The 22421-nt window shown below is 51.7% G+C and overlaps 1 protein-coding gene across 12 annotated transcripts in view; it reads right to left on the bottom strand.

The window, feature by feature from the left end:
* The window catches only part of LOC132386864 (NACHT, LRR and PYD domains-containing protein 3-like), a 101950-nt gene that overhangs the window by 17332 nt on the left and 62197 nt on the right, over positions 1 to 22421 (bottom strand). For all 12 annotated transcript variants that reach the window (XM_059959212.1, XM_059959213.1, XM_059959215.1 and 9 more), the window contains 3 exons: positions 22250 to 22421; positions 22085 to 22150; positions 9492 to 11229 (listed from right to left, as the gene is read on the bottom strand). In XM_059959212.1, coding sequence (XP_059815195.1) covers positions 9492 to 11229; positions 22085 to 22150; positions 22250 to 22421 — 1976 coding nt within the window. The remainder of the gene's footprint in view (positions 1 to 9491; positions 11230 to 22084; positions 22151 to 22249) is intronic.

Here is a 22421-nt window from a genome sequence, read left to right as displayed (position 1 = left end):
GCATGTTCCTGCCAGGATTAAAGGCAGAGTTAACAGGCAGAGGGAACCTTGGTTTTCAAGGGATATTGGCGATCTGCTTAAGTAGGTGTTTAGCAGCTATAGGAAACAAGGAACAAATGAGGTACTTGAAGATTATAGAAAATGTAAGCAAATTCTAAAGAAGGAAATCAGGAAGGCAAAAAGAAGACATGAGGTTGCTTTGGCAGATAATGTGAAGGTAAACCCGAAGGGTTTCTACCAGTATATTAAGAGTAAAAGGATAGTAAAGGACAAAATTGGTCCCCTAGAAGATCAGAGTGGTCGTCTCTGTGTGGAGCCTCACGAGATGGGGGAGATCTTAAACAGTTTTTTTGCGTCAGTGTTTACTCAGGAAACTGGCATAGCGGATATGGAATTAAGGGAAACAACCAGTAGTGTCATGGAACATATAGAGATTAAAGAGGAGAAGCTGCTTGCTGCCTTACAGTGAATAAAGGTAGATTAATCCCCCAGAACTGCCATGATATTCCCCTCGGACCTTGAGAGAGACTGGTGTAGAAATTGCAGGGGCCCTGGCAGAAATATTTAAAATGTCCTCAGCCAGGGGTGCGGTGCCGGAGGATTGGAGGGTAGCTCATGTTGTTCCGTTGTTTGAAAAAGGCTCCAAAAGTACACCAGGTAATTACAGGCCAGTGAGCCTGACATCCGTAACAGGTAATTTATCAGAAGGTGTTCTGAGAGTTCGGATATGCAAGGATTTGGACAGCCAAGGGCTGATAAAAGATAGTCAACATGGCTTTCATGTTAGATCATGTTTAATGAATCTTGTAGTGTTTGTCGAGGATGGGAAGGAAAGGCTGTGGATGTTGTCTACATGGACTTTAGTAAGGCCTTTGACAAGGTCCCACATAAGAGGTTAGTTCAGAAGGTTCAGACACTAGGTATCCATGGAGAGATTGTAAACTGGATTCAAATTGGCTGTGTGGGAGAAGACAGAGAGTGGTAGTGGATGATTGCTTCTCAGACTGGAGGCCTGTGACTAGTGCTGTGTCTCAGGGATCTGTGCTGGGACCATCGTTGTTTGTAGTCTGCATCAATGATCTAGATGATAATGTGATAAATTGGATCAGCAGGTTTGCTGATGACACTAAGTTAGAGGTGTTGTGGACAGCGAGGAAGGCTTTCAAAGCTTGCAGAGGGATCTGCACCAACTGGAAAAATGGGCCAGAAAATGGCAGATGGAATTTATAACATATGACATATAACCAGATAACGATTACAGCAGGGAAGCAGGCCATCTCGGCCTTTCTGGTCTGTGCCGAATGCTTATTCTCACCTAGTCCCACCTACCTGCACTCAGCCCATAACCCCCCATTTCATTCCTTTCCTGTCCATATACCTATCCAATTTTTTTTAAATGACAAAATCAAACCCGCCTTTACCACTTCTACTGGAAGCTCGTTCCACACAGCTACCACTCTCTGAGTAAAGAAGTTCTCCCTTGTGTTACCCCTAAACTTTTGCCCTTTCACTCTCAACTCATTCCCTCTTATTCGAATCTCCCCTATTCTCAATGGAAAAAAGACTACCCATGTCAGCTCTATCTATCCCCCTCATAATTGTAAATACCTCTATCAAGTCCCCCCTCAACCTTCTATGCTCCAAAGAATAAAGACCTAGCTTGTTCATTAGGTGCTGAAACCCAGGTAACATTCTAGTAAATTTACTCTGTACTCTCTCTATTTTGTTGACATCTTTCCTATAATTCAGTGACCAGAACAGTACACAATACTCCAAATTTGGGCTCACCAATGCCTTGTACAATTTTAACGTTACATCCCAACTCCTATACTCAATGCTCTGATTTATAAAGGCCAGTATACCAAAAGCTTTCTTCAGCACCCTATCCACATGAGATTCCACCTTCAGGGAACTCTGCACCATTATCCCTTGATCACTCTGTTCTGCTGCATTCCTCAGTGCCCTACCATTTACCATATATGTCATTTTTGGATTACTCCTCCCAAAATGTATCACCTCACACATATCAGCATTAAACTCCATCTGCCATCTTTCAGCCCACTCTTCTAACTGGCCTAAATCTCTGTACAACAAGCTTTGAAAACCTTCATTATCCACAATGTCACCTATCTTAGTATTATCTGCATACTTACTAATCCAATTTACCACCCCATCATCCAGATCATTAATGTATATGACAAACAAGATTGGACCCAGTACAGATCCCTGAGGCACACCACTATTCACCACTTTAATGCAGACAAGTGTGAGGTGTTGCATTTTGGAAGGACAAATCAAGGTATGACATACACAGTAAATGGTAGGGCACTGAGGAGTGCGGAGGAACAAAGGGACCTGGGAGTTCAGATACATAATTCCCAGAAAGTGGCATCACAGGTAGACAGGGTTGTAAAGAAGGCTTTTGGCATCCTGGCATTCATAAATCAAAGTTGAGTATAGGAGTTGGAATATTATGGTGAGGTTGTATGAGACATTGGTGAGGCCAAATATGGAATATTGTGTGCAGTTCTGGTCACTGAACTAAAGGAAGGATATCAGTAAGGTTGAACAAGTGCAGAGAAGATTTACTAGGATGTTGCCCGATCTTCAGGAGTTGAGTTACAAGGAAAGATTGAACAGGTTAGGACTTTATTCCTTGGAGCGCAGAAGAATGCGGGGAGATTTCAACGAGGTTTACAAAACTCTGAGGGGTATAGTCAGGGTAAATGCAAATAGTCTCTTTCACATAGATTAGGAGAGATAAATTACAGGAGGACTTGGTTCAGAGTGAAAGGGGAAAGGTTTAGGGGGAAATTCTTCACTGAGAGAGTAGTGAGAGTGTGGAACAAGCTGCCATCTGATGTAGAAAATGCGGAATCACTCTTAAGTGTTAAAAATAAATTGGATAGATGTATGGATGGGAGAGGACTGGAAGGTTATGGACTGGGTACAGGTCAATGGGACAAGCGGAATAGAGATTCGGCACAAAGCAGAAGGGCAGAATAGCTTGTTTTCTGTGCGCTGGTGTTTTATGATTTTATGATTCTATGAAAGGGTGTGGGGAGGAGAGTTCACTCAGGCAGAAGGACGAATGGGAAGAGAGCTCCCACAGGAGGAAGGGAGATGGGGAAGGGATATCCCACAGGAGGAAAGGGGATGGGGAAGAGAGACCTCACAGGAGGAAGGGGGATGGGGAAGAGAGCTCCCACAGGAGGAAAGGGGATGGGGAAGAGAGATCCCACAGGAGGGAGATGGGGAAGGGATATCCCACAGGAGGAAAGGGGATGGGGAAGAGAGACGTCACAGGAGGGAGATGGGGAAGTGATAACCCACAGGGGGATGTGGGAAGGGGTAGAGAGAACTCGCAGGGGGAAGGGGGATGGGGAAGGGATATCCAATGGGAGGAAGGGGAGCGGAGAGAGAGGCATTAAACAGGATAAAGGGGGAAGGGCTTGAGAGATCGGCCAGGAGGAAGGAGGACGTGGAAGAGAGATCCCACAGGAGGAAGGGGGACGGGGAGGAGAGACCCCACAGGAGGAAGGGGGACGGGGAGGGGAGATCCCACAGGAGTAAGGGGGACGGGGAGGAGAGATCCCACAGGAGGAAGGAGGACGTGGAAGAGAGATCCCACAGGAGGAAGGGGGATGGGAAAGAGAGATCCCACAAAAGAAAATGGGATGGGGATGAGAGATCACATAGGAATAAAAGGGTGGAGAGTATAAATCCCACAGGAGGAATGGGGATTTGGAAGAGATATCCTACAGCAGGATGAGGGATGTGGAAGAGAGATCCCACAGGAGGAAGGGGGATGGGGATGAGGGATCCACAGGAGGAAGGTGGATGCTGAGGGGAGATCCAACAGTTGGAAGGATGGGGGAGTGGGAACAGAAATCCCAGAGGATGAAAGGGGGATGGGAAAGTGAGATCTCACAGGTGGATTGCTACCCATGCCACGTGCTAGTGAGGCTAGAAACAGGAAGATAATGCAGCTAAATACGTGGCTGAGGGGATGGTGCATGAGGGAGGGGTTCATGTTTCTGGACAATTGGGATTTCTTCCAGGGGAGGTGCGACCAGTTCGAATTGGACAGTTCGCACCTGAACTGGAGGGGACTAACATCCTTGCCAGTAGGTTAGCAAGTTCTGCTCCGGGGGTTTTAAACTAGATTGCAGGGGGAGGGAGCAGAGTGTTAGAGCAGATAGTGAGGTGGTGGAGGATAAGGGTCATGCGAGGACTGCTTGTATAGACAGTTATCAATGGTTTGTACGTGATAGAAATGTTCTCAGTTGCATCTATTTCAATGCAAGGAGTATTGTGTGGAAGGCAGATGAGATCCCGCAGAAGGATGTGGGATTGGGAAGACAGATCCCACAGGAGGAAGCGGGATGGGGAAGAGAGATCCCACAGGAGCAAGGGGGATGGGGAAGAGAGATCCCACAGGAGTAAGGTGGATGGAGAAGGGTGATCCCACTGGAGGATGGTGATGGGGAAGGGAGATTCAACAGCAGGAAGTTGTTGGGGGAGAGACCAGAGCAGGAAGTGGAATGTGGAATAGATGTCCAACAGAAGTAATAGGATGGGAAAGAAAGAACCCAGAGGAATAAAGCTGGTGGGGAAGATAAATCCGACAGGAGGAAGGAGCATGGGGAAGAGAGATCTGATAGGAAGGGAGGGACGTGGAAGAGAGATCATACAGGAGGAAGGGGGATGAGTAGGAGAAATACCTCAGGAGGAATGGGGATGGGAAAGAGAGATCCCACAGGAAGTGGGGACATGGAACACAGGAACCACAGGAGTAGGAGGAGTGCAGAAGAGGGATCCCACAGGAGAAGGGGGATGGGGAGGAGAGATCCCACAGGAGGAAGGGTGATGGGGAAGACAGATCCCACAGGAGAAGGGGGATGGAGAAGAGCGATCCCACCAGAGGAAGTGGGATGGGGAAGACAGATTCCACGGGAGGAAGGGGGTTGGGAAAGAGAGCCCAGAGGAGGAAGTGGAATGTAGGTCCAACAGAAGGAAGTGGATGGGATAGAGAGATCCCATAGGGAGAAATCTGGTGGGGAAGATAAATCTCACAGAAGGTAGGGTGTGGGGAAGAGATATTACATAGGAAGAAGGGGATGGGGAAGTGAGATTCCACAGGAGGAAGTGCGATCGGGTAAAGTGATGCCAGGGCAGGAAAGTGGATGAGAAGAGATATCCAATAGCGGGAAGGTAATGGGCAAAAGAGATCCCGTAGGAGAATGTGGGATGAGTAGGAGAGATACCTCATGAGTAATGGGGATGGGAAAGAGAGATCCCACAGGAGGAAGAGATGGGAAAGAGAGATCCCACAGGAGGAAGGGGGATGGGGAAGAGAGATCCCACAGCAGGAAGTTGATGGGGAGGAGAGAGTGCACAGGAGGAAGGGGATGGGGAATAGAGATCCCACAGAAGTAAGAGGGTTGGGGAAGATATATCCCTAGGAAGAAAAATGGTGGGGAGGAGATATCCCACAGTTGGAAGGAGAATGGGGAAGGGAGATCCGACAAGAGGATGTGGGATGGGGAAGAGAGATACGTGTGCAGGGACAAGACAGATCCCACAGGAAGAGGGGGCATTATGATGACCCATAGGAGGAAGGGGGATGGTGATGAGAGATCCCACAGGATGAAAGTGGATGGGGAAGAGAAATCCCACAGAAGGAAATGGAATGGGGAATACAGATCCCATAAGATGATCGGGCATGGCGACGAGAGATGAGACAGGTGGGGAAGTGAGATCATACAGGAGATTGGGGGATGAGTAGGAGAGATCTCATAGGAGGAAGAGGGATGGGGAAAATAGATGCCACGGGAGGAAGTGGGATGGATAAGTGTGATCCCACCCGACGTAGGGGATAGGGAAGAGAGATCCCACAGGAAGAAAGGGATGGGAAGCTTAAATCCCACAGGAGGAAGTGGAATGGGAACAGAGGCCCCAGAGGGTGAAAGGGGATGCGGAAGGGAGATCCCACAGGAGCATGGGGGGTGGAGAAGAGAGATTCCACTGTAGGAATGGGGATGGGGAAGAGCGATTCATCAGGAGTAAGGGAACTGGTGATGAGGGATCCCACAAGAGGAAGGTGTATAGGGAACAGAGTCCACAGGAGGAAGGGGGATGGAGAAGAGAGATCCAGCAGCAGGAAAGCAGATGGGGAAGAGAGATCCCACAGCAGGAAGAGGGATGGGGATGAGTGTTCCCACAGGAGGAAGGAATGGGGTAGAGAGATACCACAGGAGGAAGTGGGATGGGAAAGAGAGATCCCACAGGAGGAAGGGGGATGGGAAAGAGAGATCCCACAATAGGAAATGGGATGGGGATGAGAGATCACACTGGAGGAAGGGGGATGGGAAAGAGAGATCCCACAATAGGAAATGGGATGGGAATGAGAGATCACACTGGAATAAAAGGGTGGAGAGTTTAAATCCCACAGGAGGAATGGGGATTTGGAAGAGATATCCTACAGCAGGATGAGGGATGTGGAAGAGAGATCCCACAGGAGGAAGGGGGATGGGGATGAGGGATCCACAGGAGGAAGGTGGATTCTGAGGGGAGATCCAACAGTTGGAAGGAAGGGGGAGTGGGAACAGAAATCCCAGAGGATGAAAGGGGGATGGGAAAGTGAGATCTCACAGGTGGATTGCTACCCATGCCACCTGCTAGTGAGGCTAGAAACAGGAAGATAATGCAGCTAAATACGTGGCTGAGGGGATGGTGCATGAGGGAAGGGTTCATGTTTCTGGACAATTGGGATTTCTTCCAGGGGAGGTGCGACCAGTTCGAATTGGACAGTTTGAACCTGAACTGGAGGGGACTAACATCCTTGCCAGTAGGTTAGCAAGTTCTGCTCCGGGGGTTTTAAACTAGATTGCAGGGGGAGGGAGCAGAGTTTTAGAGAAGATAGTGAGGTGGAGGAGGATAAGGGTCATGCGAGGACTGCTTGTATGGACAGATATCAATGGTTTGTACGTGATAGAAATGTTCTCAGTTGCATCTATTTCAATGCAAGGAGTATTGTGTGGAAGGCAGATGAGTTTAGGTTGTGGATTGGCACATGATGATTTCGACATTATTGCTATTAGTAAGACTTGGTTGCAGGAGGGGCAGGACTGGCAGCTTCATGTTCCGGGTTTCCATTGTTTCAGATGTGATAGGGGGGAGGGATGAAAGGATGAGAAGTGACATTACCTGTCAGGGGAATATCACAGCTGTGCGTAGACGGGACAGCCCAGTGAGCCTGACGTCAGTAATAGGTATATTATCAGAAGTTGTTCTGAGAGATCGGATATACAAGGATTCGGACAGCCAAGGGCTGATTAAAGATAGTCAGCATGAATTTGTGTGTGGTAGATCATGTTTAATGAATCCTGTAGTGTTTTTCGAGGAGGTTACCAAGAATGCATATGAAGGAAAGGCTGTGGATGTTGTCTCCATTGACTTTTGTAAGGCCTTTGACAAAGTCCCACATGAGAGGTTAGTTCTAAAGGTCCAGACACTAGGTATCCATGGAGAGGTTGTAAACTGGATTCGAATTGGCTGTGTGGGAGAAGACAGAGAGTGGTAGTGGATGATTGCTTCTCAGACTGGAGGCCTGTGACTAGTGGTGTGTCTCAGGGCTCTGTGCTGGGACCATCGTTGTTTGTTGTCTGTATCAATGATCTGGATGATAATGTGATAAATTGGATCAGCAGGTTTGCGGATGACACTAAGATAGAGGTGTTGTGGACAGCGAGGAAGACTTTCAAAGCTTGCAGAGGGATCTGAACTAACTGGAAGAATTGGCCAGAAAATGGCAGATGGAATTTAATGCAGACAAGTGTGAGGTGTTCCATTTTGGAAGGACAAATCAAGGTAGGACATACCCGATAAACGGTAGGGCACTGAAGAGTGCAGAGGAACAGAGGGAGTTGGGGGTTCTGATACATAATTCCCTGAAAGTGGCGTCACAGGTAGACAGGGTTGTAAAAAAGACTTTTGCCACCCTGGCATTCATAAATAAAAGTAATGAGTATAGGAGTTGGAATATTATGGTGAGGTTGTCTAAGACATTGGTGAGGCCAAATTTGGAGTATTGTGTGCAGTTCTGATCACCTAACTATAGGAAGGATATCAGTAAGTTCGAAAAAGTGCAGAGAAGATTTACTAGGATGTTGCCGGGTCTTCAGAAGTTGAGTTACAAGGAAGGATTGAGCAGGTTAGGACTTTATTCCTTGGAGTGCAGAAGAATGAGGGGAGATTTGATAGAGGTTTACAAAATTGTGAGGGTATAGACAGGGTAAATGCGAATAGGCTCTTTCCACATAGATTAGGAGAGATAAATATGAGAAGACATGACTTCAGCGTGAAAGGGGAAAGGTTTAGGGGGAGAAATAGGAGGAACTTCTTCACTCAGAGGGTGGTGAGAGTGTGGAACGAGCTGCCGTCTGATGAGGAAAATGTGGACTCACTCTTAAGCTTTAAGAATAAATTGGATAGATACATGGATGGGAGAGGACTGGAGAGTTATGGACTGGGTGCAGGTCAATGGGACTAGCGGAATAAGGTTTCGGTACAAACTAGAAGGACTGAATGGCTTGTTTTCTGTGCTGTAGTGTTCTATGATTTTATGATTCTATGGGGAGGAGAGTTCCCACAGGCGAAAGGGGAAAGGGGATGGGGAAGCGAGATCCCATAGGAGGAACGGGGATGGGGAAGAGCGATCCCAAAGGAGGAAGAGGATGGGGAAGCGAGATCCCACAGGAGGAAGGGGGATGGGGAAGAGCAATCTCACAGGAAGGGGGTGAGTGTGTGGAAAAGACATCCCACAGGAGGATGAGGGAAGAGTAATAGAGAGCCCACAGGAGGAATGGGGATGTGTGTGAGATTGGGATGAGAGGTCCCACAGGAGGATTCCAAGGGTAAACGATAATCCTACAAGACGAGAGAACGCAGAAATTTTTTGTACGAGTGTGTTGGGTCTGAACAGAGGCCCAGAGGAAATGCTGCCTCGCTCTTTGCATATCTGGAAGTGAGCAAAGTCACACACGGGGAAGGGCAGTGGGAGGACAATCTCACAATGGTATTTCTTTCCCTCTCACTGGGACAGTCTGCTGACGGTCTCTTGTCCCTCACCGGGAAGGGGGTGTGAATCTCTGACCCACCTGCTGCAGTCTGTGTCGGTTTGGGTGTCAGTCACAGTGAGAAGGAACATTGTCAATGGACGTGTCACAGGCAGCGAGAAACACGGGTATTCATGTGATTTACTGCCATTAAACCAATGGCCGTTGTTCACTGATCTGATGAAGTCTCCAACATCCCTTCACAAGGAACCTCATAACCCTCCCGTCCTCTGGGAATTACTGACTGATCCCCTGGGCATTTGTCACAATTCTTCACAATCTGGTTTACTACAGATTTACCAGAATTCCTTTACATTGAAACAACAGAATGGAACAGTTTCACAGATCAGAGTGAGAGATAAATCAAGTTACCTCAACTCCTGGCACTTGTGCAGCCCGGGTCCCAGCCGCTGGATTCCTTCACACTGAATGTGGCAGTTCCCCAGGTCGAGGTGTTTTATTGTATCACAGAGTCCGATGACATGAGACAGGACCGCACAGTCAATCGGGGTCAGTGTCATTCCACTGAATGAAAGTGTTTTCACAGATCCCAGTGCGGCCTGAGCCAGTGGACGATTCTGAGACTCAAACAGGTAGTGCAATGTGTTCAGGAGGCTCCTTTTACCAGCTTCACTCCATGTGTTTCCACTCTGGCGTTTAACCTCCTCCTTCACCCAGTCAATCACCCGGCAGGTTGTTTGATGAGGAAATGGACCCAGAAACTCCTCCAGACCCCGCGCTGTCATTGGGTTGGAGAGACCAGCTACAAAACGGAGAAATACCTCAAACCGCCCATCTGTGGTATTGTGGGCTCCAGTGAGGAATTTCAGGATATCCCCGGGATGTGGATTCAGGAATTGTGCGACTGCAGCTACAAACTCTTGGATGGTGAGGTGTGGGAATGTGTACACCACGCTCCGGGCAGAATCATCTCTCTCCAAAAGCTCCATCAGGAACCCGGACAGGAACTGGGAAGGCTGCAGATTGTAGCTGATCAAATCTCCACCTGTAAACACAATCTTCCTCTCGTACACTCCTCTGAAGGCCATCTGACCAACCCTGAGCAAAACATCATGGGGGTTCTCAATCTCACGGCCGTGGTTTTTCAGGATGTTGTAAATATAGTAGGAGTACAGTTGGGTGATGGTCTTGGGAACTCGGTGCAGGTCCCTGACTCTTTGTGTGAAGAAGGGGCCCAGTGTCAGAGCGAGGATCCAGCAGTAGGAGGGGTTGTAGCTCATGGTGTACAGGATCTCGTTCTCCACCACGTGTTTGAAAACAGCTTCCGCCACCGTCTGATCTTCAAAATGTCTGATGAAATATTCCTTCCGTTCCTCACCAACAAATCCCAGGATTTCAGCCCAGACACTGATCTTAGCCTTTTCCAATAAATGTAACGCAGTGGGCCGGGTGGTCACCAGCACTGAACACCCTGGGAGCAGCTTGCCCTGGATTAAACTGTACACAATGTCAGACACTTCACACCACCACTCGGGATCTGGACACTGGTGCTTGGGTTCTGTATCTCTCCGACTGTCAGCAAAATCGATTCTGTGTTTGAATTCATCCAAACCATCGAGTATAAACAGCAATCCCTCTGGATTCTTCCAGACCTTCCTCAGGAAATTCCCAAAGTAAGGATACTGATCCAGAACCAGTTCCCTCAGATTTATTCTACAATTAATGGAGTTTAAATCCCGGAATTTGAAACTGAAGACAAACTGGAATTGTTGATATATTTTCCCCGCGGCCCAGTCATAAACAATCTTTTGTACCATTGTTGTTTTCCCGATCCCTTGGACTCCGGCCACTGCTGCGGACATCGCAGATTTGGAGTTAGTTTGGGAAAAGCTGCTCTGGAACAACTGATCCATCTGGAGTTTCTCCAGGTGTCCACGGAGATGTTTTTCTCTCCACTCCTCGTGGTCTCTGCCTCTTGCCAGCAGCTCATGTTCCACCATTAGCCGGTCTCGAACAGTAGAAATGACCGTGAGCTCAGCGTATCGATCAACCAGCTGGAAAACCTTCACCTTCTCCCTCATCAGGATCGTGTTCACTCTCAGTGTTTCAGTTTGTGCCCGCAGAGTCTCCTTGTGTATCTGTTGAACATCTTCCATGGAAACAGACAATGGACAAACTGTTAGATGCCTCAACTCAGAACTCAGTATTTAAGCACACAAGAGTTAGCCCAGAGCTTTTGCATTGATGGATTCATCAATGGATGCTTGTACAGTAAAGTGAATTCGATTAATAGACCACTGACTGGACAGAGAGGCCTGGTCCAAATAACCACCAAATCATCACATTTCCACATTAACTGTGCTGTGAAGGTGAGTATTTCCCTGGTAGGTTACTGACCCCCGACTGGACAATCTCCCACGACTGTCACAACTGTCATTTACTTCCGTGGAAGAAACTTTTAATCCCCAGTGTTGATGTGGGGTATCAAGATAGAGAAGAGGGCCGGAGGCATTCTGTCAAAGGAACAGGTCAGGGAATCACAGCTCCCCTCCCCTCCCACCGTCACTGATTCAAAATACAAAGTAGTAACTTTGCGTATCAGCACGTGCACTGTGGGTGGCTGGTTGGGGTGTGTGGCATCTCAAAGTGTCTTTGTATCCTGTCAAGGGTGTGTGGGTTCTCACAGTGTGTCAGGACCCTGTCAGTGACGTGTGGGATCTCACAGTATGTCAGGACCCTTTCAGGGGTGTGTGGAGTCTCACAGTGTGACAGGACCCTGTCAGGGGTGTGTGGGGTCTCACAGTGTGTCAGGACCCTGTCAGGGGTGTGTGGGGTCTCACAGTGTGTCAGGACCCTGTCAGGTGGGTGTGGGTTCTCACAGTGTGTCAGGACCCTGTTAGGGGTGTGTGGGGTCTCACAGTGTGTCAGGACCCTGTCAGGTGGGTGTGGGTTCTCACAGTGTGTCAGGACCCTGTCAGGGGTGTGTGGGGTCTCACAGTGTGTCAGGACCCTGTCAGGTGGGTGTGGGTTCTCACAGTGTGTCAGGACCCTGTCAGGGGTGTGTGGGGTCTCACAGTGTGTCAGGACCCTGCCAGGGGTGTGTGGGGTCTCACAGTGTGTCAGGACCCTGTCAGGTGGGTGTGGGTTCTCACAGTGAGTCAGGACCCTGTCAGGGGGTGTGTGGGGTCTCACAGTGTGTCAGGACCCTGTCAGGGGTGTGTGGGATCTTGTGGTGTGTCAGGACCCTGTCAGGTGGCTGTGGGTTCTCACAGTGTGTCAGGACCCTGTCAGGGGTGTGTGGGGTCTCACAGTGTGTCAGGACCCTGTGAGGTGTGTGTGGGGTCTCACAGTGTGTCAGGACCCTGTGAGGTGTGTGTGGGGTCTCACAGTGTGTCAGGACCCTGTCAGGGGTGTGTGGGGTCTCACAGTGTGTCAGGACCCTGTCAGGGGTGTGTGGGGTCTCACTGTGTGTCAGGACCCTGTCAGGGGTGTGTGGGGTCTCACAGTGTGTCAGGACCCTGTCAGGGGTGTGTGGGGTCTCACAGTGTGTCAGGACCCTGTGAGGTGTGTGTGGGGTCTCACAGTGTGTCAGAACCCTGTGAGGTGTGTGTGGGGTCTCACAGTGTGTCAGGACCCTGTCAGGGGCGTGTGGGGTCTCACAGTGCGTCAGGACCCTGTCAGGGGTGTGTGGGATCCCACAGTGTGTCAGGACCCTGTCAGGGGTGTGTGGGATCCACAGAGTGTCAGGACCCTGTCAGGGGTGTGTGGGGTCTCACAGTGTGTCAGGACCCTGTCAGGGGTGTGTGGGGTTCACAGTGTGCCAGGACCCTGTGAGGTGTGTGTGGGGTCTCACAGTGTGTCAGGACCCTGTCAGGGGTGTGTGGGGTCTCACAGTGTGTCAGGACCCTGTCAGGGGGAGTGTGGGATCTCACAGTGTGTCAGGACCCTGTCAGGGGTGTGTGGGGTCTCACAGTGTGTCAGGATCCTGTCAGGGGTGTGTGGGGTCTCACAGTGTGTCAGGACCCTGCCAGGGGTGTATGGGGTCTCACACTGTGTCAGGACACTGCCAGGGCTGTGTGGGGTCTCACAGTGTGTCAGGACCCTGTCAGGGGTGTGTGGGGACTCACAGTGTGTCAGGACCCTGTCAGGGGTGTGTGGGGTCTCACAGTGTGTCAGGACCCTGTCAGGGGTGTGTGGGGTCTCACAGTCTGTCAGGATCCTGTCAGGGGTGTGTGGCGTCTCACAGTGTGTCAGGACCCTGTCAGGGGTGTGTGGGGTCTCACAGTGTGTCAGGACCCTGTCAGGGGTGTGTGGGGTCTCACAGTGTGTCAGGACCCTCCCAGATGTGTGTGGGGTTCACAGTGTGCCAGGACCCTGTGAGGTGTGTGTGGGGTCTCACAGTGTGTCAGGACCCTGTCAGGGGTGTGTGGGGTCTCACAGTGTGTCAGGACCCTGTCAGGGGGAGTGTGGGATCTCACAGTGTGTCAGGACCCTGTCAGGGGTGTGTGGGGTCTCACAGTGTGTCAGGATCCTGTCAGGGGTGTGTGGGGTCTCACAGTGTGTCAGGACCCTGCCAGGGGTGTATGGGGTCTCACACTGTGTCAGGACCCTGCCAGGGCTGTGTGGGGTCTCACAGTGTGTCAGGACCCTGTCAGGGGTGTGTGGGGACTCACAGTGTGTCAGGACCCTGTCAGGGGTGTGTGGGGTCTCACAGTGTGTCAGGACCCTGTCAGGGGTGTGTGGGGTCTCACAGTGTGTCAGGACCCTGTCAGGGGTGTGTGGGGTCTCACAGTGTGTCAGGACCCTGTCAGGGATGTGTGGGGTCTCACAGTGTGTCAGGACCCTGTCAGGGGTGTGTGGGGTCTCACAGTGTGTCAGGACCCTGTCAGGGGTGTGTGGGGTCTCACAGTCTGTCAGGACCCTCCCAGATGTGTGAGGGGTCTCACAGTCTATGAAGACCCTCTCAGGGGTGTGTGGGGTCTCAATGTTTGTCAGGATCCTCTTAGGAGGGTGTGGTGTCTCTCAGTGTGTTAGGACACTATCAAGGGTGTGTGGCATCTCACAAACTGTCGGGAACCTGCCAGAGGTGTGTCGGGTCTCAGAGTGTGTCAGGAACTTGTGAAGAGTGTGGGCTCACACGGTGTGTCAGGGCCCTGTCATGTGTGTGAGGTCTCACAGTGTGTCACACTGTCAGTGATGGGTGGTGTCTCAGTGTATCAGGATCCTGCCAGCGATGTGTTGGGTTTCAGAGCATGTCAGGACCCTCTCATGGGAGTCTGAGGTCTCACAGTGTGTCAGGACCCTGTCATGGGTGTGTGGGGTCTCACTGTGTGTCAGGACACTGTCAGGAGTGTGTGGGGTCTCACAGTGTGTCAGGACCCTGTCAGGGGTGTGTGGGGTCTCACAGTGTGTCAGGACCCTGTCAGGGGTGTGTGGGGTCTCACAGTGTGTCAGGACAATGTCAGGGGTGTGTGGGTCTCACAGTGTGTCAGGACCCTGTCAGGGGTGTGTGGGGTCTCACAGTGTGTCAGGACCCTGTCAGGGGTGTGTGGCGTCTCACAGTGTGTCAGGACCCTGTCAGGGGTGTGTGGGGTCTCACAGTGTGTCAGGACCCTGTCAGGGGTGTGTGGGATCCCACAGTGTGTCAGGACACTGTCAGGGGTGTGTGGCGTCTCACAGTATGTCAGGACACTGTCAGGGGTGTGTGGGGTCTCACTGTGTGTCAGGACCCTGTCAGGGGTGTGTGGGGTCTCACAGTGAGTCAGGACACTGTCAGGGGTGTGTGGGGTCTCACAATGTGTCAGGACCCTGTCAGGGGTGTGTGGGGTCTCACAGTGTGTCAGGACCCTGTCAGGGGTTTGTGGGGTCTCACGATGTGTCAGGACCCTGTCAGGGGTGTGTGGAGTCTCACAGTGTGCAGGACCCTGTCAGGGGTGTGTGGGGTCTCACAATGTGTCAGGACCCTGTCAGGGGTGTGTGGAGTCTCACAGTGTGCAGGACCCTGCCGGGTTGTGTGCGGTCTGCCAATCTGTCACGACCTTGTCAAGGGTGTGTAGTGAATCAAAGGGTGTCAGGACCCTGTCAGGGGTGTGTGGGGTCTCACAGTGTGTCAGGACCCTGTCAGGGGTGTGTGGGGTCTCACAGTGTGTCCGGACCCTGTCAGGGGTGTGTGGTGTCTCACAGTGTGTCCGGACCCTGTCAGGGGTGTGTGGGGTCTCACAGTGTGTCAGGACCCTGTCAGGTGTGTGTGGGGTTTCACAGTGTGTCAGGACCCTGTCAGGGGTGTGTGGGGTCTCACAGTGTGTCAGGACCCTGTCAGGTGTGTGTGGGGTTTCACAGTGTGTCAGGACCCTGTCAGGTGTGTATGGGGTTTCACAGTGTGTCAGGACCCTGTCAATCATGTGTGGGGTCTCACAGTGTGTGAGGACCCTACCAGGTGTGTGTGGGGTCTGACAGTGTGTCAGGACCCTGTCAGGGGCGTGTGGGGTCTCACAGTGCGTCAGGACCCTGTCAGGGGTGTGTGGGATCCCACAGTGTGTCAGGACCCTGTCAGGGGTGTGTGGGATCCCACAGTGTGTCAGGACCCTGTCAGGGGTGTGTGGGGTCTCACAGTGTGTCAGGACCCTGTCAGCGGTGTGTGGGGTCTCACAGTGAGTCAGGACCCTGTCAGGGGTGTGTGGGGTCTCACAGTGTGTCAGGACCCTGCCAGTGGTGTGTGGGGTCTCACAGTGTGTCAGGACCCTGTCAGGGGTGTGTGGGGTCTCACAGTGCGTCAGGACCCTGTCAGGGGTGTGTGGGGTCTCACAGTGTGTCAGGATCCTGTCAGGGGTGTGTGGGGTCTCACAGTGTGTCAGGACCCTGTCAGGGGTGTGTGGGGTCTCACAGTGTGTCAGGACCCTGTCAGGGGTGTGTGGTGTCTCACAGTGTGTCAGGACCCTGACAGGGGTGTGTGGTGTCTCAGTGTGTCAGGACCCTGACAGGGGTGTGTGGGGTCTCACAGTCTGTCAGGATCCTGTCAGGGGTGTGTGGCGTCTCACAGTGTGTCAGGACCCTGTCAGGGGTGTGTGGGGTCTCACAGTGTGTCAGGACCCTGTCAGGGGTGTGTGGGGTCTCACAGTCTGTCAGGACCCTCCCAGATGTGTGAGGGGTCTCACAGTCTATGAAGACCCTCTCAGGGGTGTGTGGGGTCTCAATGTTTGTCAGGATCCTCTTAGGAGGGTGTGGTGTCTCTCAGTGTGTTAGGACACTATCAAGGGTGTGTGGCATCTCACAAACTGTCGGGAACCTGCCAGAGGTGTGTCGGGTCTCAGAGTGTGTCAGGAACTTGTGAAGAGTGTGGGCTCACACGGTGTGTCAGGGCCCTGTCATGTGTGTGAGGTCTCACAGTGTGTCACACTGTCAGTGATGGGTGGTGTCTCAGTGTATCAGGATCCTGCCAGCGATGTGTTGGGTTTCAGAGCATGTCAGGACCCTCTCATGGGAGTCTGAGGTCTCACAGTGTGTCAGGACCCTGTCAGGGGTGTGTGGGGTCTCACTGTGTGTCAGGACACTGTCAGGAGTGTGTGGGGTCTCACAGTGTGTCAGGACAATGTCAGGGGTGTGTGGGGTCTCACAGTGTGTCAGGACCCTGTCAGGGGTGTGTGGGGTCTCACAGTGTGTCAGGACCCTGTCAGGGGTGTGTGGGGTCTCACAGTGTGTCAGGACCCTGTCAGGGGTGTGTGGGGTCTCACAGTGTGTCAGGACAATGTCAGGGGTGTGTGGGTCTCACAGTGTGTCAGGACCCTGTCAGGGGTGTGTGGGGTCTCACAGTGTGTCAGGACCCTGTCAGGGGTGTGTGGCGTCTCACAGTGTGTCAGGACCCTGTCAGGGGTGTGTGGGGTCTCACAGTGTGTCAGGACCCTGTCAGGGGTGTGTGGGATCCCACAGTGTGTCAGGACCCTGTCAGGGGTGTGTGGCGTCTCACAGTATGTCAGGACACTGTCAGGGGTGTGTGGGGTCTCACTGTGTGTCAGGACCCTGTCAGGGGTGTGTGGGGTCTCACAGTGAGTCAGGACACTGTCAGGGGTGTGTGGGGTCTCACAATGTGTCAGGACCCTGTCAGGGGTGTGTGGGGTCTCACAGTGTGTCAGGACCCTGTCAGGGGTGTGTGGGGTCTCACAATGTGTCAGGACCCTGTCAAAGGTGTGTGGAGTCTCACAGTGTGCAGGACCCTGTCAGGGGTGTGTGGGGTCTCACAATGTGTCAGGACCCTGTCAGGGGTGTGTGGAGTCTCACAGTGTGCAGGACCCTGCCGGGTTGTGTGCGGTCTGCCAATCTGTCACGACCTTGTCAAGGGTGTGTAGTGAATCAAAGGGTGTCTGGACCCTGTCAGGGGTGTGTGGGGTCTCACAGTGTGTCAGGACCCTGTCAGGGGTGTGTGGGGTCTCACAGTGTGTCCGGACCCTGTCAGGGGTGTGTGGTGTCTCACAGTGTGTCCGGACCCTGTCAGGGGTGTGTGGGGTCTCACAGTGTGTCAGGACCCTGTCAGGTGTGTGTGGGGTTTCACAGTGTGTCAGGACCCTGTCAGGGGTGTGTGGGGTCTCACAGTGTGTCAGGACCCTGTCAGGTGTGTGTGTGGGGTTTCACAGTGTGTCAGGACCCTGTCAGGTGTGTATGGGGTTTCACAGTGTGTCAGGACCCTGTCAATCATGTGTGGGGTCTCACAGTGTGTGAGGACCCTACCAGGTGTGTGTGGGGTCTGACAGTGTGTCAGGACCCTGTCAGGGGCGTGTGGGGTCTCACAGTGCGTCAGGACCCTGTCAGGGGTGTGTGGGATCCCACAGTGTGTCAGGACCCTGTCAGGGGTGTGTGGGGTCTCACAGTGTGTCAGGACCCTGTCAGGGGTGTGTGGGGTCTCACAGTGAGTCAGGACCCTGTCAGGGGTGTGTGGGGTCTCACAGTGTGTCAGGACCCTGTCAGGGGTGTGTGGGGTCTCACAGTGTGTCAGGACCCTGTCAGGGGTGTGTGGGGTCTCACAGTGAGTCAGGACCCTGTCAGGGGTTTGTGGGGTCTCACAGTGTGTCAGGACCCTGTCAGGTGTGTGTGGGGTCTCACAGTGTGTCCGGACCCTGTCAGGGGTGTGTGGTGTCTCACAGTGTGTCCAGACCCTGTCAGGGGTGTGTGGGGTCTCACAGTGTGTCGGGACCCTGTCAATCATGTGTGGGGTCTCACAGTGTGTGAGGACCCTACCAGGTGTGTGTGGGGTCTCACTGTCTATCAAGACCCTGTCAAGGGTGTGTAGTGTATCAAGGTGTGTCAGGACCCTCTCAGGGTGTTGTGGGGTCTCACAGTGTCAGGACCCTGTCAGCTATGTTTGGGGTTTCACAGTGGCCCTGTCAGTGATGTGTGGTGTCTCACACTGTGTCAGGACACTGGCAATCGTGTGTGGGACTCGCAGTGTGTCGGGATCCTGTCAGGAGCATGCGGGATCACACAGTGTGTCAGGAAGCTGTCAGTGCTGTGTTCGCTTCACAGTCTGTCGGGAACCTACCTGGGTTCTGCGGAGTCTCACACTGTGTCAGGACCCAGTCAGGGGTGTGTGGGGTCTCACAGTGTGTCAGGACCCTGTCAGGGGTGTGTGGGGTCTCACAGTGTGTCAGGACCCTGTCAGGGGTGTGTGGGTTCTCACAGTGTGTCAGGAACCTGTCAGGGGTGTGTGGGATCTCACAGTGTGTCAGGTCCCTGTCAGGGGTGTGTGGGGTCTCACAGTGTGTCAGGACCCTGTCAATCATGTGTGGGGTCTCACAGTGTATGAGGACCCTACCAGATGTGTGTGGGGTCTGACAGTGTGTCAGGACCCTAACAGAGGTGTGTCGGGTCTCACAGTGTGTCAGGACCCTGTCAGGGGTGTGTGGCGTCTCACAGTGTGTCAGGACCCTGTCAGGGGTGTGTGGGGTCTCACTGTGTGTCAGGACCCTGTCAGGGGTGTGTGGGGTCTCACAGTGCGTCAGGACCCTGTCAGGGGTGTGTGGGATCCCACAGTGTGTCAGGACCCTGTCAGGGGTGTGTGGGATCCCACAGTGTGTCAGGACCCTGTCAGGGGTGTGTGGGGTCTCACAGTGTGTCAGGACCCTGTCAGGGGTGTGTGAGGTCTCACAGTGTGTCAGGACCCTGTCAGGGGTGTGTGGGGTCTCACAGTGTGTCAGGATCCTGTCAGGGGTGTGTGGGGTCTCACAGTGTGTCAGGACCCTGTCAGGGGTGTGTGGGATCCCACAGTGTGTCAGGACCCTGTCAGGGGAGTGTGGGGTCTCACAGTGAGTCAGGACACTGTCAGGGGAGTGTGGGGTCTCACAGTGTGTCAGGACCTTGTCAGGGGTGTGTGGGGTCTCACAATGTGTCAGGACCCTGTCAGGGGTGTGTGGGGTCTCACAGTGTGTCAGGACCCTGTCAGGGGTTTGTGGAGTCTCACAGTGTGCAGGACCCTGCCGGGTTGTGTGCGGTCTGACAATCTGTCACGACCTTGTCAAGGGTGTGTAGTGAATCAAAGGGTGTCAGGACCCTGTCAGGGGTGTGTGGGGTCTCACAGTGTGTCAGGACCCTGTCAGGGGTGTGTGGGGTCTCACAGTGAGTCAGGACCCTGTCAGGTGTGTGTGGGGTCTCACAGTGTGTCAGGACACTGTCAGGAGTGTGTGGGGTCTCACAGTGTGTCAGGACCCTGTCAGGGGTGTGTGGGGTCTCACAGTGTGTCAGGACACTGTCAGGAGTGTATGGGATCTCAATGTGTGTCAGGATCCCCTTTGGAGTGTGTGGGGTTTCTCAAAGTGTTAGGACCGTCATGTGTGTGTGACATCTCATAGTCTGTCGGGAACCTGCCAGGGGTGTCTGGGGTCTCACAGTGTTTCAGGACACTGTCAGGGGTGAGTGGGGTCAGGCAGTGTGTTGGTACCCTGCCAGGGGTTTCTGGGGTCTCGCAATGCTTCAGGACCCTGTCAGGTATGTTTGGGGTCTCTATTCAACGTATTCAGCTGTGATAGGCAGTGTAGGAAAACATTGATCTTGTACATATTCAATTTAGAGAATGTGACAGTGGTAGAAGTGATGTTCTTCAATAATCAGGGGGTGTATCTGTTTCATATTCAGAAACGGGTGTGGGAATTTCACTGTCGGGTGTGTTCCCTCTGTAAACTGGATGAAGGACAATGAGGAACCAGCTTGCAGCGATTTACTAAATCCGTGTTCAGGGAAACTGAGGGATTTCATTGACCGGATGTGGACTGGAACAGCCTTAACAGAGGTCTCAGAGACGTGAGTTGTTTGTAAACTTCCTGATTGGTCTATCTCTGGTACCAAATTTAAATTAACATCTTTGGAATTTGTTCCTGTAAGTGAGAGAGACTGAACCAGGTTTCTGGCCGAGAATAATTATATTTATGTCAAGAGCATCGAAATATCAGATAAGACATGGGCTGATGCAATATTAATAAGTTTTGTGATATTTGTCTTTCCTTCGCTCCCTCCTCTGTTAAATGTTCAGTTGAGTGATCCAACTCAGTCTGCGATGATGATGTTTTACAATCTCTCGAGTCCATGCACTGCCCCGGGCTCCATTTTCACAGATATGATGGGCTTATGCATGTAGTCAGCTTCCCATTCAGACATTCACAATTTAACTAATTGCAATATTATTTATAGATATTTTCAGTCCTCTGCACCTTCCTTGCCGCGATCCCAGAACCCTCGGTTTCCCTGTCCTAATTCCCATCTCTCATCCTTCCTCAGTGTCCATCACACAACACCGGCAGACAGGAATCTCAGCTTCTGTGGACTGAGCTGAGGAATATGTCCCCCAGTCTCACCCTCTCTAACACTGTAGCAGTGTTTGCACTAGGGAGTGTAGATGTGAACACAGTGGGTTCATCTGCTGCTCTGTGGTTGAACAGACCAGTTGGGATGTTCCCTGCTTTTCCAATTAAAGTGATGCTATTATTACTATTCTGTGACTGGAACTTCAGTGGACGGCCAACTCTGAGAAAAGATAATCTGAGGGAACGGGGGGAGTTTGGAAAATGGTTCAGGATGAGGTTGTTCAGGAGGGGGCAGTGGTTGGCAAGAGAAGGTTTTGACTTATTGGTGTGAAGAAATATAAGATTATTTTTCCATTCTCCGGATTGCCCCTTCTCCACTCAGACTCCGGTGGGGATCTGTAGTCACAGGCCCCAGAGCGGTGTGACCACCTTCCTCAAACTCGCCAGCTCTCTGCCTCTTTCCTCAAAATGTCCTTTGAAAACTCTCCCTCTAGCAAACACGTTTCCCTGCGTCTCACTGTGTTCTCTGTCACAGCGCCAACATTTACCTGGTCAGATCCTGTTGGCTCAACAACTGAACCGCCCGACGCAAATTACAACCGTTGGTGGAAACAGAGGTCAAGTTTCAACTTAATGAAATTTGCTTCAGCCTCATCTGGGCCATTGCGTACCGTTCCGATCACCCCACTACGGAGGGATGTTTTAGAGAGGGAGCAGAAGAATTTTACCAGGATGCTGTTGGTTTCGAGAGCTTGTGCTATCATGAGAGGCTGGATAAAATTAGATTTTCCCTGGTTCATCGGAGGCTGAGAGGAGCTCTGACACAGGTTCACAAGATTACGAGGGTCATAGATAGAGTGGGCAGAGAGAATCAGTTTCCCGCAGTTGAAATGTCTATTACCAGAGGTAACATATTGAAGGTGAGAGGGTGTAGAATGAAGGGGGATTTGAGGGATAGCTTATTTTTTTAAGTCAGAGAGTCGGGGCAGCCTGGAACACACTGCCTGGTAAGGTGGTCGAGGCAAATTATTAGAAGCTTTTAAGGGACTTTTGGACAGTTACATGGATGTAAGGAAGATGGAGGCATGTGGACATGGTGAAGGAAGGAGAGATTAGACCAGGTTTGTTTGATTTATTTCTTAGCTGTTTTGGCCCAATATTATTTGCCTAATGGCCTGTTCCTGTGTTATACTCTTCAATGTTCAATGCACGTTCACTTACCTTTCAGCGCTCTGAGAACCTTTAGTAAAAGTTGAGCAGGAATTGGTCGATGGGAAGAATCACAACCTGTTTGAATTTAAACAAATTGAGGAAATCATTTTTGTAAAATTTTAAAGTGTGCTGTGTTGTGATAAAAATTTAAATTAATCTCTGATATTATCTCACCATATATCTGTATTTCCTTCAGTATTTTGTCCAAATCTGGGACGCCAATCCTCATTTTCACAAAGGTTTCCCACATCACTCTCCGGGCGCGGGAGCCTTTCTCCATCACCAGGCTCAGGAGGAGTTTAGAACTGTCCGCCCGCTCTCCCTTATCAGCGAGATCAGAGATTTT

Source organism: Hypanus sabinus, unplaced genomic scaffold (genome assembly GCF_030144855.1).
Source record: "Hypanus sabinus isolate sHypSab1 unplaced genomic scaffold, sHypSab1.hap1 scaffold_135, whole genome shotgun sequence".
NCBI lineage: Eukaryota > Metazoa > Chordata > Chondrichthyes > Myliobatiformes > Dasyatidae > Hypanus > Hypanus sabinus.
This window is presented reverse-complemented; position numbering and strand designations above follow the sequence as displayed.